The sequence below is a fragment of the Macaca nemestrina genome, chromosome 17 (assembly GCF_043159975.1).
Source record: "Macaca nemestrina isolate mMacNem1 chromosome 17, mMacNem.hap1, whole genome shotgun sequence".
In the NCBI taxonomy this organism is placed as follows: Eukaryota; Metazoa; Chordata; class Mammalia; order Primates; family Cercopithecidae; genus Macaca; species Macaca nemestrina.
In genome coordinates this window covers 59,351,012-59,367,708 of record NC_092141.1, presented here as the reverse complement: position 1 = coordinate 59,367,708, position 16,697 = coordinate 59,351,012, and the positions used below count along the sequence as shown (strand labels likewise).

At 44.7% G+C, this 16,697-nt stretch overlaps 1 protein-coding gene across 2 annotated transcripts in view; it reads left to right on the top strand.

The window, feature by feature from the left end:
- Positions 1-8,075, top strand: part of LOC105472354 (lysine acetyltransferase 7) — a 41,089-nt gene extending 33,014 nt beyond the window's left edge. For both annotated transcript variants that reach the window (XM_011725512.3, XM_011725510.2), the window contains 5 exons: positions 34-174; positions 1,585-1,678; positions 4,981-5,127; positions 5,672-5,778; positions 6,380-8,075. In XM_011725512.3, the coding sequence (XP_011723814.1) occupies positions 34-174; positions 1,585-1,678; positions 4,981-5,127; positions 5,672-5,778; positions 6,380-6,481 (591 nt within the window). In that variant the 3' untranslated portion in view covers positions 6,482-8,075. The remainder of the gene's footprint in view (positions 1-33; positions 175-1,584; positions 1,679-4,980; positions 5,128-5,671; positions 5,779-6,379) is intronic.
- Positions 8,076-16,697: the final 8,622 nt, after the last annotated feature.

Sequence of the window (16,697 nt, the reverse complement as noted above, 5' to 3'; positions counted from 1 at the left end):
GCCCACACATGAACTCTGTTTCTCTGCTTCCAGATCTACTGCCAAAACCTGTGCCTGTTGGCCAAACTTTTTCTGGACCATAAGACATTATATTATGATGTGGAACCCTTCCTGTTCTATGTTATGACAGAGGCGGACAACACTGGCTGTCACCTGATTGGATATTTTTCCAAGGTAAGCAGGATCTGGAGATTAAGAAGCCACTGGCCAGAGCAGGGTGATCCATGTTCGCAGCTGGGGGCTCAAATCACCGACAGGAAGAAGCCGCACTCTGGGCAATGATGACACCCCTTCCTTAAATTAAAAAAAAAAAAGGGCAAACCCATGTATCAAAGATTGTTTAATGAAAATGCAGTTTTTATTAAAAGCTTCTGGTTAATTCTTTTCTGGAATTGTGGACTGGAGCTGCCTATTAATAACTGGCCAGAGCCCTTCCTAGTAACCCACAAGCCAACATCTTGTAGTCAAGCCAGCTCTCCTGGCTTTGCCTGCCTCTGTGTTATCAGCTTAAAACCAGGAATATACTCCTTTTGCCTGATTGTTTAGCTGGGCTCCTAGCACAGTCCCTTCAGTGATAACACTACTGTGCCTTTTAAAGACCCAAGGCCAGATATTTTTTTTTTTTTTTTGAGACAGTCTCACTCTTGCCCAGGCTGGAATACAGAGATGTGATCTTGACTCACTGTACCCTCTGCCTTCCGGGTTCAAGTGACCCTCCTGCCTCAGCGTCCTGAGCAGCTGGGATAACAGGTGCCTGCCACCACGCCCAGCGAATTTTTTGTGTGATTTTAGTAGAGATGGTGTTTTACACCATGTTGGCCAGGATGGTCTTGAACTCCTGACCTCAAGTGACCACTCGCCTTAGCCTCCCAAAGTGCTGGGATTACAGGTGTGAGCCATTGCGCCTGGCCCAAGGCCAGATTTTATGACTTTTAGTGTAACAACTTTATTGAAATATAATTCATACACCATAAATTCACACACTGAAAGGGTACAATTTAGTTGTTTATAGTGTATTCACAGAGTTGTGCAATCAATCCAGTTTGCATTATCCTGAAAATAAATTGTTAGCAATCACTTCTTTTTCCACTCAATCCCTCTCAGCTCTTCTGTCTGTACAAATTTCCCTATTCTGGACACTTCCTGCAACTGGAATCACACATTTTGATTTCATTCGATTTGATTTTTTTTTTTTTAAATCCCTTTGCAGAATGGAGACTTACTGTGTTGTTTCCTTCCCTTCTCTTCCAGTAGGCAGCTCCTTTTCAAAAATTGCATTTAAAGTGGGCTTCTATATACTGAGTCAGCAGCCTTAACCTTCTTGCCCTGCTCTGTGGCTGTCAGGAACCCAGAGTCAGCCCCCTTAAAATGAGACTGGAGGTCTCAGCTAGGGAAATCCTGGGATGATTAATGGCTTTGGCCATGATAAGGGGTGTGGTTATAACAGCTGTGAGCCTGACAGCCACTCCTTGGGACTGGTTACCCAGATGTTTTGCAAGCAGCCTTATTTTGTATCTGTGGAAGTGCTGAAACCTTTGGTTTCAAATCCTCGTGACGTGTTCATCTGTTTGCTCTTGATTTTAGGAAAAGAATTCATTCCTCAACTACAACGTATCCTGTATCCTTACCATGCCTCAGTACATGAGACAGGGCTATGGCAAGATGCTTATTGATTTCAGTAAGTGAAACTGCTAAGTCATTAGTTCCACAAGGCAGGGACCATGTGAATATTGCTGTTTGTCTTTTTGTCTTGTGGTCTCTGCAATTCCTGAAATGTAGTGGAGGTACATGGATATTTAGTAAATGAATGAACAAGTAGGAAAACCTGAACATTGTCATTCTGCCTGATACACATTGACCATTGAAGGGATATAGGACTTCTCCTTAATGAGTAGGAAGTACAGAGGATGATAAAGTGAGCTCTTTCATATTATCCCAGTTTGAGACTTTTAAACAGCACATACATGCATGAGGCTTAAAATCTGTTCCTTGATGCTAGGGATTTCACTTTTGTAGGGACTTGTCTAGAAGTAATCCATGCACCCAATGGACCCTTTGCATAATATACTCTGCCCTCATTAATTGTGGATTCTGTGTTTGTGAATTTGCTTACTCACTAAGTTTTATTTGTAACCCCAAAATCAATCTTAACATTTTTGTGGTCATTCGTGAACATGCACAGAGCAGCAAAAAATAAGAGTCATGGATGCACGCATTCCCAGCTGACTTCGGAGTTTTCAGCTCTTATACTGTAAACAAGTTCATTTTCAGTCTGTGAATGCCACACGGTTTTGGCTTTCTGTTGATTTTAAATGGCCCCTATGAGTAGTGCTGATGTGTCTGGTGTTCCTAATCTCAGGAATCCTGGGGTACCTTACACTAATCTCAGGAATCCTGGGGGGATACCTTACACTAATCTCAGGAATCCCGGGGTACCTTACAGAGGTTAGATGGCTTTCTTCAGGTGAATTAGAGAGTTGCTGGCAGTGAGTTCAATGTTAGTGATGTCAACAGTGTATATTAAATAAGGCATTTTTAAACAGAAACATAAAATAAGGTTATGTATTGATGGTTGACCAATGTGTGACCAGAGGCTTGTGGGAACCTAACCCTCCCTGTATTTCTCCTAGTAGCAGTGGTTCAGTATTCACTAATTCAGGTTCTCAGTGACTTTATGGAACATAACTGCTGTGAAAAACAAGACTCCACTGTGTGTTATTCTCTATTTGATGTCCACTGTCAAAGGACAGGGTATATTGTAATCAAAATTGGAATTCCTAGAATTAGCCTTCCAAGCCTTCTTTCTTTCTTTTTTTTTTTTTTTGAGACGGAGTCTCACGCTGTTGCCCAGGCTGGAGTGCAGTGGCGCGATCTCGGCTCACTGCAAGCTCTGCCTCCCGGGTTCCCGCCATTCTCCTGCCTCAGCCTCCTGAGTAGCTGGGACTACAGGCGCCCGCCACCGCGCCCGGCTAATTTTTTTTTTTGTATTTTTAGTAGAGACGGGGTTTCACTGTGGTCTCGATCTCCTGACCTTGTGATCCGCCCGCCTCGGCCTCCCAAAGTGCTGGGATTACAGGCTTGAGCCACTGCGCCCGGCCCCAAGCCTTCTTTCTTTCTTTCTTTTTTTTTTTTTTTTTTTTGAGACGGAGTTTTGCTCTTATTGTCCAGGCTGGAACACAATGGTGCGATCTTGGCTCATTGCAACCTCCATCTCCCAGGTTCAAGCGATTCTTCTGCCTCAGCCTCCCGAGTAGCTGGGATTACAGGCATGTGCCACCACGCCTGGCTAATTTTGTGTTTTTTTAGTAGAGATGGAGTTTCTCCATGTTGGTCAGGCTGGTCTCGAACTCCCGACCTCAGGTGGTCCGCCCACCTTGGCCTCCCAGAGTGCTGTAATTACAGGTGTGAGCCACCTTGCCCAGCTGCCTTTTTTCATTTTTAAGTCACCTGAGAAGAGATGAACTGGAAAGTGACATAAGAGGGGAACTATATATCTTTGAATAGGTAACACTGTTCATATAAACTTGATTTTATAGGAAGTTTTAAGCATTAACAAAAGTATAATAAACCCTCCTATCCCATCACCCAACTTCAATAATTACTGTTTTTTGGGGGTGGAGGGGGCTAACCTCGTTTTACCTATACTTTCACCTGCCATTATTTTGATATTTCTAAAAAATAAGGTCTATTACACCTTTAAAAAAAAAAAGTCCTTCATATCATAAATTGTGATACTCAGATTTCCCTGGTGTGATTTTGTTCTTTTTAAAAAACTTTTTTTTAATACTTAGATCCAGGTAAAATTGATAGTGAGATTGAGAAATATGGCTCATAATTCACTTTCAGTCTAAAATTTTCCAGTCCCATCTTTTTTTTCCTTGCTGTGTTTTTATTGAAGAAAGGAGGTTAGTTGTCTAAAAGGATTACCCAGATTATGAACCTTGCAGACTGCATCTCCATAATGTTGTTTTGTATATTTTGTATAAATTGAATGTTAGGTGTTTAGACTTTACAACTAGAGGCTTCATCATTTGGGTTTTTTACACACACACATCCCCCCCACTATCTCATAGGTGGTACTGAGCTAATCTGTTCTTACCATTCAAAGATTTAAAAAATATTTTAAAACTAGGTAATGAAGTGGCTTCACATTTTTTTCCTGTCTCCCTTGTTTCCAACACACACCTATAGAGAACCATTGTTATCAAAATGATTAATAGTGAAGCCTTCCGGAGTTCTTTTTTTTTTTTTTTTGAGACGGAGTCTCGCTCTGTCGCCCAGGCTGGAGTGCAGTGGCCGGATCTCAGCTCACTGCAAGCTCCGCCTCCCGGGTTCCCGCCATTCTCCTGCCTCAGCCTCCCGAGTAGCTGGGACTACAGGCGCCCGCCACCTCGCCCGGCTAGTTTTTTTTTGTAGTTTTTAGTAGAGACGGGGTTTCACTGTGTTAGCCAGGATGGTCTCGATCTCCTGACCTCGTGATCCGCCTGTCTCGGCCTCCCAAAGTGCTGGGATTACAGGCTTGAGCCACCGCGCCCGGCCCCGGAGTTCTTTTAGTGCCTATTACAGTAGTGCCCTCCTTATCCGCCATTTCACTTTCTGCAGTTTCAATTACCTGTAGTCAACTGCGGTCCAAAAATAGGTGAGTACAGTACAATAAGATATTTTGAGAGACAGACAACCTTCACATAACTTTTGTTACAGTATATTGTTATAATTGTTCTGTTTTACTATTACTGTCTTCCTGTTCCTAATTTATAAGTTAAACTATAGCATAGGTATGTGTTGATAGGAAAATACATAGTATATATAGGATTTGGTACTATCCACAGTTTTGGGCCTCCACTGAGAGTCTTGGAACACATTCCCTGGAATGAGAGGGGACTGTGCTTCTTAAACCTTCTTGCATGTTGGCACACTGTTTTTTGCTATTCGGGTAAGATCTAGTGCTGCTAGAAAAAGTCTGTATTTGTTCCCTGGCAGGTTATTTGCTTTCCAAAGTCGAAGAAAAAGTTGGCTCCCCAGAACGTCCACTCTCAGATCTGGGGCTTATAAGCTATCGCAGTTACTGGAAAGAAGTACTTCTCCGCTACCTGCATAATTTCCAAGGCAAAGAGATTTCTATCAAAGGTTGGTTTTTGACTCCTTGGAATGGTTGATTGTTGCCCAAGAAGTTAACTCTAGTGGGTGTTGTGTTTCCCCTAAATATGAGAAAGGAAGGCCAACTGAAAATGGACCACTGCAGAGACCCTCACTAAAGTTGCCTAGGAATCCAAAGCATTTGGCCCCTGGGAATGGTTATTAATTGGCTTCTCAAATCCAGAGTTGCTAACACTAATTCTTGTAAAAGTCAAGAAGAAAAACTTCAGGTCTTTTGGTTCATCTTTCTGAGAAAGACATCCCTGTGTATTTATGCAGGGGTGGAACAATTTAGTTTGGTCTATATTTGACCCTGATTTCTAAGGGGCCAAGAATAGCTTCTTGCTGTAATATCCTTCTGTAGTTATTTGGACTGGTCAAATGAATACTTTGTAAACTCCTTCTAAACAGATTGGGTTGAGTACAGAAGATTCTGTCCATTTGGATTTCCTTTAAGGGAAAGTAGACCTTGGTTGGGGGCAAAGGGGTGGGAACCTGCACTTTGGTCAGGTTGTCAGTAGATCTTCTGTTTCAGAAATCAGTCAGGAGACGGCTGTGAATCCTGTAGACATTGTCAGCACTCTACAAGCCCTTCAGATGCTCAAGTACTGGAAGGGAAAACACCTAGTTTTAAAGAGACAGGTAAGGTTTTCATCAGCAGCTTGCTCATTGTTGGATGTCCTTCAAGGCTTAGCAGAGCAAAGTAGGGGCCTTACGACTCAAGAGAACCTTCCCTTAAAGGAGTTTGGCTACATGCCCCTTTTACTGGGTCTCGTTTCTGTAGCTGGCAGTGATGCCTGCATTGCCTTATCCGTATCAGAAGGTTTTGGTAAGCTCCTGTCTCAAATTTGGATGACACAAGTTAAGCAGCTCCAGTTAAGCAGCTTTATGTTGTACAGCACTTCTGTCATTTGATGATTTTCTTACATGGGAGGAAATTGCCCATCTGTAGAGGAATCTTCACAAATGCTGTCTCAACTCATACTCACTTCTAATTTTTAAAATTGTTTCATACATACAATAAAGGTAGGTGAGCGATGATTTTCATTTCTCACTGAGGGTAAAGTAGGAAGAATGGATTAGATAGAAAAGTCGTTTGTAAGTCAAAAGATAGTATTTTTTTATACCCTAATATGTTGTTAAACCTTTGGCAATTCCTTCTTGGTGGTTAGTTATTTTGGAATCTATGTAAAGGCATTTGAGTTGAAAGTATATAATCCTTTTTCTCATTGTTCTCCCCTAGGACCTGATTGATGAGTGGATAGCCAAAGAGGCCAAAAGGTCCAACTCCAATAAAACCATGGATCCCAGCTGCTTAAAATGGACCCCTCCCAAGGGCACTTAAAGTGACCTGTCATTCCGAGCCAGCGAACCCCAGCAGTAGGAATCCGTACCCTAGGGATCTGTCTGTCATTTCTGTTGCTCTTGTGATTGGCAAGTACAGTATCCTTTGGGAAGGCCATCCCCCTCAGGACTGTTCTGGCTCCGACCTTTGTGTACACTGCAGACGCTGGTTCTGAGGAACTGTTGTTTCGGCCTCAGTGAGGTTGCCTGGATGGGATCTGTATTAGACTTGAGTGCAGGTCTCTCAGCACTGACCCAAGGAGTTCTGTTATGGTACTGTACCTGTCCAGTCACTGGTTCTCTCCTCATGTCCTCTCGCCCCATGAGGTTGTGTTGTGTCTTCTAAGCGTGGTACTAGTGCTTGCCGCCTGGTCACCAGACCTCCAAATATGGCTGCCACCACCAGGACCTTTCCAGTTACTCCTTATGTGTGTGTTCTATGGAGGGGCAGGGAAGAGGTGGCACTTGTGAGTGTGTGTGGATTGGCAGGGGATCCATTCACTTTGGGTTTCATCTTGCTTTAAATTTCTTTCCTTCATTTTGATTAAGAGACCTCTTTTTGATCTGTATTGGGCTTACCAGAGCCAAATACTTCTGAAGAGTTTCCCAGGGACTAGTCTTGGTAATAGCATATAATTGATCTGAATAAGATGGAGAGAAGAATGAAGAAGTGGTAGTTCTGGGTTTGATTTGAGTTCACCTGTGGGCAGTGGGCAGTGTCTTGGTGAAAGGGAGCGGATACTACTTTTTGCCTCACCGTGAAGTACCCACTAGTAAATATTTCCTTCTCTCTTTACTCCCAGTCCCTTTTTACGTTTGCAGGTGCCAAAGTAATGTCCACTTCTCCCTTTCATGCTGCATGTTAACTGATTAATTATACTGCAGAAATCTTTTCACCTCCACTAGTCTGATACAGTACATCTTTACTTCTGTATACATTGCACTGATTCTGTCTCAATGCCCTGGGAGAAGTTGAAAATGATTGAAAGTGACTTTCATATCTCAGCTCATGACTCAGCAAGGCAGAATGGCCACCCCTGCCAAGGTTTGCTTCTCTTTTCAACAGTGCCTCACCCTCCCTCTAGGATTAAAGTGCTTCTGCCCTTCCACAAACTCCTCCTCCATTTCCTTTTTGGGATTTGTCACCGTCCTTCTATTCTCTGGTCTTCTATTTTTGGTGTTGTTCAAGTGAAGGAAGAGATGTTCCCTCTAATTTCTCTGTAGCCCATTATAACCTGCTATCTTGGGGCAACTTTTGATGTATGACATGTCACCCTTCCCAACTTGGTCTCCTCCAACATGCTGTCTTCATGTGGAGCCCTCACCACAATCCCTGACTCCGGTCATTTGTGCCTTTCTCTTGTCATCTCTGTACACTACTTATATTCACTGTGGGTTGGGGGAGCTAATTTTAAGCATGTTCAGTGGCAGCTCCCCTCCAGTTTCAGTGTCACTGTTAAAATTTATCCAAAATCAACTTCACTAGGGGTTTTCTTAAGGGGTAAAGGCCTTTTACAGAAGCTAAACCCTTCCCCACATGTGGTAGAATGTGCTCTTCTATATCTACTCCTCAATAAAGCATGTTCTCTGCTCAAGTCTGTTTTATCTGGGGGCTCTCATTTATATATGAAAATGATGCACACAATCTGCTACTCATAGTAAACGCACTTAGGATTTGCTTTGCCTAGCAGTACACTGTTGAGGGATGTGGTTTGTGGCTATGGAATGTTTTTCCCTGTGATGCAGGCTATCTATAAAGATCGAGGGAGTGCTCACTCTGAACTTATCTAGATGGTGGCACAAATTTGATCTGCCTCACTTTGGTTCCAGCTAATCAGTATACATAGCAATGATTAGTCAGTATTACCCATTCTTTCACTAAGTGCCATTTTTCACTGATTTTAGGGGCAAAGGAACCAATAGGAAGTTAGGATATATGGGGGTACAGTTGATGCCTGTGGGAGATGGGAACAGATATCCCTTCTCATTTCCAGGTTCATTCACCAGTATTGAGCAATGTCACGTCTAATTATTGACTCCCAGGTTGAGATGATTATTTTTGAAAATAGCTGCATTTTCCTGTAAGATATACCCAGCACAGGAAAAGGGTGGCTGAGCACTTACCTCTGTATGGTGGAAAGGAGGAGGCTGGGAATTGTATGTGCTGGAATGGTTTTGCTCGCTGTGGCCAGTAGTGGTGAGAACCCATACAGTTGAAGTTTTTTGCACAGTCCTGATCCCAAGCCTCCACTCGCTTTGCCATCCCACTTTACTCACTGAAAAATAAAAGAATTTATTATCTCATTTAAACTCCCACAAGTGTGGGAACAGACTTCCCTTGGCAATTTTGAGTAAGACTATCCCATTTCACTCCCTCTTTTTTTTTTTTTTTGAGTCAGAGTCTGGCTGTGTCACCCAGGTTGGAGTGCAGTGGCCGATCTCGACTCACTGTAACCTCCGCCTCCCAGGTTCAAGTGGTTCTCCTGTCTCAGCCTTCCGAGTAGCTGGGATTACAGGTGCATGCCACCATGCCCAGCTAATTTTTATATTTTTAGTAGATACAGGGTTTCATCATGTTGGCCGGGCTGGTCTCGAACTCCTGACTTCAGGTGATGGCCTCCCAAAGCGCTGGGATTACAGCTTTGAGCCACTGCACCCAGCTTTTAACTCCCTCTTATCTGCATAACAGAAGCTTAGCTGCTTAAGCTCCTTTATTAGAAGAGCAAAAGTCTGAAATTATTACTGAAACCTGCTCAATGGAAGTACCTACTCTTATTTCTGGAGGAAGAGAGCTGTAGCATGGGCTGGTTGCTTCCCATATGGTTGTCACCGTACCTTCATACTGCCTCATTTGACCCTCATACTAGCCCTGTGCAGTAGATGTGTACACTGGTTTGCCAAAGGAGACCTGAATCCAAGGTGGAAGTAAGCAGCGAATCCAGAAACTTCAATTCTGGTCTGTCTGCCTTGATAGCCCGCACCCTCCCCTCTACCGTTTGCTTCCACAACTTTTTTTGATTCCTTAATGATGAATCCTCCTCTCCCTTCTAGTTGGATTTCTTTGTTACAGGCACCCATGTTTCTAATGGCTTCCATTACAAGGATAATAATGAAACTGGTGAAAACTTTCAGGCAAAGGGATTGATTTTCTTTTTACGTTTTTTTCTTCTTATTTTTTTAATTATTAACCAACTCAACTCATTACAGTAAAAAGGACTGATTTTTAAGCCAGCCATGATAGCTGTGTAATAGTCTGTAATCTCAGCACTTTGGGAGGCCAAAGTGGGCAGATTCCTTGAGCCCAGGAATTCGAGACTAGCCTGGGCAGCATGATGAAATCCCAGCTCTACAAAAAACAGAAAAATTAGACGTGGGCATGTGCCTGTAGTCCCAGCTACTCGGGAGGCTGAGGCATGAGAATCGCCTGAACCCAGGAGGTAGAGGTTGCAGTGAGTTGAGATGATGCCACTGCACTCCAGCCTGGGTGACAGAATGAGACCCTGTCTCAAAAAAAAGAAAAAACAGAATTGATTGATGTTAGTTGGCTTTACAAGCAGCAACTTTGGGGGGCTACAGAGTTAAACCAGGAAGCAAAAGATGTACCTCATGGTGGCATTGTTTCTGATTTAGGATAGGAAGCATTGTCCCTTTACTTCTGTGATTTTCTTCATTCCTCACCACAGCACAGTAAGGTGGATATTATAGCCCTCTGCCAGATGAAAAATTGAGGCTCATAGCGGTCTTGCTGCTGTGTTAGAGCAACAGAATGAGACAGCCTTGCTTCCCTGAGTCCAAATCCCATACTTTTGGCATTGTTACCATGAGGTCTGGTCATCTGATGCTTCCATGCTATTTTCCCATTTCTTACCTGGGGATAATGAGTCATATTAAGTAATTTTTTTTGGTTTTGTTTTCAAGATGGTGTCTCGCTCTGTCACCCAGGCTGAAGTGCAGTGGCATGATCTTGTCTCATTGCAACCTCTGCCTCCCGGGTTCAAGCAATTCTCCTGCCTCAGCCTCCCAAGTAGCAGGGATTACAGGCGCCCACCATCTCGCCTGGCTAATTTTTGTGTTTTTACTAGAGACAAGGTTTTGCCATGTTGGCCGGGCTGGTCTCGAACTCCTGACCTCAGGTGATCCACTCACAGCCTCCCAAAGTGCTGGGATTACAGGCAGGAGCCACCATGCCCAGCCAAGTAAGTTTTAACAGTGTGGTATAACCTTTAAATGACAAGGTGATGCTTTTGACTTGTCCTCTACTTTGATTTGTCCTGATTTGTCCCTATAGTTCTGAGTGGGTCAAAACAAAGTCTCAGGGGCTGCACCAGGATCAAGCAGCACAGCTCGGCCATGATCCTTTTACCACTTTTTTCTTCTGTCCTGTGAGACTCTGATTAAAGCACTGGATTTTTAAAAAATACCCTTGTAAATACACACACATTTGTCTATAGTTGAGGAAATTGTGCCTTTGAAGTCCATTCTTGGACGTGGAGTTAGGAAACCCTGGTTTGAGAAGAAGCCCCAGTGAGACAGCAGGAATCCTCTTACCACACAACCCCTCAGCTAGTTCTTAGTGTGCTCAGGCTCAAATAACCAATCCCATCAAGTGAAATGAATGGCAGCAGGGAGAAGGCCTGGCTCACTGAGGCTCTCGGCATTAATTTCCTCTACCTCATGTGTCTCACAGGTGCACATATGTACAGCATATCAAGGTATTGAATGTCATGAGAATAAAATATGAAAACTGCTTTGCTGAGTGATAGTATGTGATGTGTGCTAGGACTTCTAGAAGCCACCCTTTGCTGTTCATTGGGATCATGGAATCGGACCTCAACTGGTTTTGCCTCAGCACTTTCTTCCACAAAATTATGTGTGACTGCCTCCTCCAGACTGTTTCCTGCTGATAGGCGCAGTTTAATAGCCTTCTTCCTGTGTGGTATCTGCAACAAAATCCCAATGAATGTTACTAAGAAGGAAACAAAGGATTGCCCAGCGATGAGAAATGTCCCTGGTGCCAAAACATCAGTTTGCACCTAACTTCTTGTGCAATACCTTTAAGTCCAGGTCATGTTGTTACCATTTGGGGGTTTGGGGATTTGTTTACTTGTGCCCAAGAGTGGAGAAAATAACCTGTGCGATTGCACAACTCTGGCTCCATGGTTCCTCACAAATGTTCCATGTGAGATATAAACATCTTTATCCTCGACAAGTCATGTTCGTTCCAAGAAACCCGTCTTTGTTCTTAATTGGGCATTTGTTTCTGGAAACAGCTTACCGTACATTCAATTCCAAAGTTATCAGAAACCTACACTCTTATCTCACAAATTTAGAGGTATGGTAGATCATCTCCAAAGATGGCCACCAGCAATTGCTCTCATCCTCTGTGCACATGCTACTTCCAATAAGGTCTATTTTTTTCCTCAGTGTGGGCTGAACTTGTGACTTGTTTTGACTAATAGGATGTTATGGAAGTGATATTTTGGTAGCTTCCACTTTTGTTCTTGAAAATGCGCTGACATGTTTTCAAAAGAGAAGCTTGGGCTAAATTACTGAATGGTGAGAGACGATGCATAGGAGAACCAAGGTGCTCTAGTCACACACAACTAAAAGCCCAGACTTGTGTCTCTTGAAGGTTTCAACCCCGCCAGACTCCCAGCTGAATGCACCCTCGTGATGGCCCTTGCTGATACCACATGACACTAAAGACATCTAGCTGAGCCCTGTTAACCCAGAGAATTGTGAGAATACTGTTTTAACCACACGTTTTGGAATGGTTTGATACATGGCAATCGAGAAGTGAAACAAGGGGACATTGGAAACTGAAGGGCTGGAATTCAGTTTGCCCTGTAGGTTGATTGGAAGCCAGATGTGCCTAGAGGAAGGCGGCTACTACCTTGTGCAATTCCAAGGGACACTGTTTATATTCTGTGTAAATGGCAGCCTCAGACAGTTCACCTCGTTTGGTTATTTATCGTGTCAGCTGTCAGTCAAATTGCTTCTGAGGTAACTGGCTGGCCTTGGAATTCTTAGCCACCTCCTTAAGCGGATCAGGAAAACTGAAGAATATCCTTCTATATGTATGTATGTATTGGTTGATTGACTGATTTATGAGACAGGATCTCTTTCTGTCACCCAGGCTGGAGTGCAGTGGTACAATCACAGCTCACTGCAGCCTCGCCTTCCCAGGCTCCAGCGATTCTCCCATCTCAACCTCCAGAGTAGTTGAGACCACAGGCATGCACTACCATGCCTGGCTAACTTTTTGTATTTTCAGTAGAGACGAGGTTTCACCATGTTGCCCAGGCTGGTTTCAAGCGGAGCTCAAGCAATCAGCCTGCCTTGGCCTCCCAAAGTGTTGGGATTACAGGCATGAGCCACTGTGCCCAGCCTTCTTCTGCTGTCAAGATACTGCTCATCACTTGTGTGCTCCAGAATTCATGTGGCTTCTCATTGCTCAGTGGGTTAAGTTCATGTTTATCCTGGCTTTCAAGTCTTTCTGTAAGCTGACTCAACCTACACGTAGCTTTCATCATTCCCTTACACATAACCTCAACATGCAACAGGATTAGTCTATTATTCCCTTTCTTGTATTTACTGAGAAAGCCTCCACTTCAACGTTCCATGAAGTGTGTTCCACTAAATACCAAAGTATAGGCAAAAAGTTCTGTGGTCAAATAAATCTGGAAAACACCGAGTGTTTCCAAAGTTAGTATCAGGCCAGTCATGGTGGCTCACACCTGTAAGCCCAGCACTTTGGGAAGCTGAGGTGGGAGGATCACTTGAGCCCAGGAGTTTGAGACCAGCCTGGGCAACATAGGGAGACCCAATCTCTACAAAAAAATTAGCTGGGCGTGGTGGTGTGCACCTGTAGTGCCAGCTACTCGGGAGGCTGAGGTAGGAGGATCACCTGAGCCCAAGAAGTCAAGGCTGTGGTCATCTGAGATCCCACCAGTGTGCTCCAGCGTGGGTGACAGAGCAAGACCCTGTCTCAAAAAAATTAAAAAAAAGATAATACCAGTATGTTCCTTGACTTCAAGATTTCCCAAAACCTTCAGTGGGCTAATGGGCATTGGGGTTTTCCAAGAAGACACAGGATATAACATTTCCTAAAATGATTTGATCTGGAAGGAGCCTCTTGGACTGGTGTCCTGGGGTAGGGCTTTTGGAAATGTTTCCCACCCAAATAGGCCCCTAATTCTGCCTGAGACTTGTCTGAACTATCATGACATAGACCAAGTGTGAGGGTTGATGCATGTGAAGTCAAGCCACCATAGCCCAAATCCTGACCGTCATTTCCTTTGTAACTTGAAGCAAGTGGCTTATCCCACATTGGCAGAATGGGGATAAAATTGTGGAAAATTTGCTTGCAGTACCTGCCATACATTCATTCATGTAGTCAGTAAACAAGTTCTGTTGTGCCCACCAACTAAGGTGGGAATTAGTTGAGTCTGGGGAACCAGTGGTAACCCCTGTCTGAAAAAGGGCCTTTATCCTGGGAGCTAAAAGATGAGTTAGTGGGGTGAGGGCAATATGGAGTAGAGGGACTGGGGCAGTGTCCAGATCCCAGAGCAGGCCAGCATTTGGTGTGTGTGTCTGAGAGAGCCTGGTGGTGATTGTGACAACCCAGAGGAGAGGGACTAGAGAGCACAGGCCCCTGGAGGTTTCTGCAAGAATATCAAGTGTGTGCTAGGACACTGTTGGACTGTGGCCAACAAGGGATGGACTCGATCCTATTTCTCATTTTAAAAGGTCACGCTCCAGTGGACAAAGGCTGGGGGTAGCTGGCTGGCTTGAGGGTGGAAAGCAAGGAGGTCTGCCAGGAGGCTGCTGCCCTCCAAGACAAGGGAGGAAGGTGGCTGCTACCAACAGTGACAAGATAGCAAGAAGTTAGGTGGACTCCAGATAGATTGTGGAATGTTCAACAGCTAGGGGATAATGAGTTGGGTTTGAAGAATTGAGGGGAACTCCCAGGTTTGTAGCTGGGTGCGTGGAGGTGCCGTTTGTAGAGATGGGGAAGATGGTGAGGAGTAGTTTTGGGGCAGTGGATCAGCAGTTCAGTGTATGGACAGGCCGAGTTTGAGAACTGTGGGACGTATTCAGGAAGTAGCAGCTCTACTGTTTATTTCAGTTACTTGTATTAAGTTTGGCTCCTAGAGACAGACTCCTCGAGGACTCCTCCATCACAATGCTCTCCAGGGACCTCTCGTGCCAAGCACTTTTATTGGCGCTGAGGACACAAAGATAATAAGATGTGGTCTGTGTTCTTCAGAAACCCTGTTTTGCAGGGGAGGTAAATCATTAATTACAACATCAACATTGTAACATAGAGGAAGTGCTGAATGAAAGAACTTGTCAGGCATTTCGGGAATGCCAAGGAGGGAATGGATGAGTGTTTCCTGGGCTGGAAAACCTTTACAGAGAAATGGATCTTGGCAAAGAATTCATTCACCAGGATGGAAAGAATGGTATGTGCAGAAGCCAGAAGCAGGAGTGAACGTGGTGAGCTTGAGAAAGATAGGACTGGGGAGCAGAAGGCGGGATTTGCATCCGTTAGTACATCTTGGCTCTCCTATAATACTGTGAGGTCTTCAAGGGCAAATTCCAATCTCACACTTCATTCATATCCCCGGTCCCATCTGAGTTCCTAGTGAAATGCTGGCACATAGGTGAAACTGGTGAGTTCACTTTTTTCTTCAAACACAAGAATGAGGTTTTCAGCCCTCTTTACTGGTGCTTTGAGTTGGGTTATTGCAGTGAACCACCTCTTGGCACCTCACTGGTGGCGGGGTGGGGTGGAGTAGGCACGGGGGATGCCTGGTGGGTTAGGAGGTTAGGAGTGGGTGAGGTGGGAAGTACATTAACTGGAAAATTCTGCAGCAGTGTCAGAGTTCCAAGGAGGAGGCTTGCACTGGCCCCCACTCCCATATTCATTGCTGGACATGATAGTAAGGTGTGAAGATGGAGAAAACGGGACCCTGAGGTTTATTCGGGGCTCACAGTGAACATTCAGTCTTGGGAGAGAGAGTGCCTCACTACAGGTTAAGTGCAAGGACTCTTCCTGCCTGTGCTGGTACCATTTGGCCTCCTCCTTGCAGCCGCCTTTGTTGTCGCTAAAGCCTTTTCTGGCACCCACAGGAGGGTCCTGCCTTCTGTACCAGCACGCCTGCTTCCCCTCCTTTTTTTTTTTTTTTTTTGAGACAGAGTCTCGCTCTGTTGTTCAGGCTGGAGTGCAGTGGTGTGATCTTGGCTCACAATAACCTCTGCTTCCTGGGTTCAAACGATTCTTCTGCCTCAGCCTCCCAAGTAGCTGGAACTACAGGTGCATGCCACCATGCTGGCTAATTTTTATATATTTAGTAGAGACGGGGTTTCACTATGTTGGCCAGGCAGGTCTCAAACTCCTGACCTCATGATCTGCCTGCCTCAGCCTCCCAAAGTGCTAGGATTACAGGTGTGAGCCACCATGCCTGGCCCCCCTCGTTTTAAACATAGCCCGGCTCCCAGCTCCTCTCTACCCGCCTGCAAAGAATCAAACACCCAGAAAAACTCCTAACCTGTTTTCTTTTTTTTTTTGGAGAGAGGGACACAGAAGCTAAATGCTTTGTAGCCTAGTGGATTAATGAGCCTCTTTTACTGCTGGACCCACACACAATTCCCAGTGCATTCCTTGGTTGAGCCCCGCCATATTTAGAACCTAGGTTTGCCTCCAGGATTTCATGCTGGCTCATGCGCTGCTTTCTAAGGGGTCTTCTGTGTCCCACCTCCCTATACACTGCTAGTGCAGGGACAGTTGCCTCCTCAGTCTGGGGCTCCCTGAGGTTGGGAACTGTTTTGCTCTTCTAAGGTGCTCAAGAATGAGACTGTGTCTTAACCATAAGACAGTTAGTTGAAGAGTCACCTTATACAAGACAATTGATGAATAACCTGGAACCCTGTTCTCTGAGTCAGGAGACATGCATTTGAGCCCTTGAGATCATGTCTGTGAGTAGGGAGAGGGTGTTTTCTTTCAGGCTTGGGTTTCAGAGGACCCTAAAGGGAAGAAAGACCCCTTGTTTTCAAATCCCTTCCATTCCAAAATCCCTGCAATACCTTCCCATCCTGTCATGGTCTCTTTCCTGTTTCTGTCATCCTTACCTGGGTCCCAAGCCTGTTTTCCCACCTGGGGGCGGGACCAGGGCTGTTCGGTATTTCTCTGCGATTCTGTGAAAGGGCTCTTG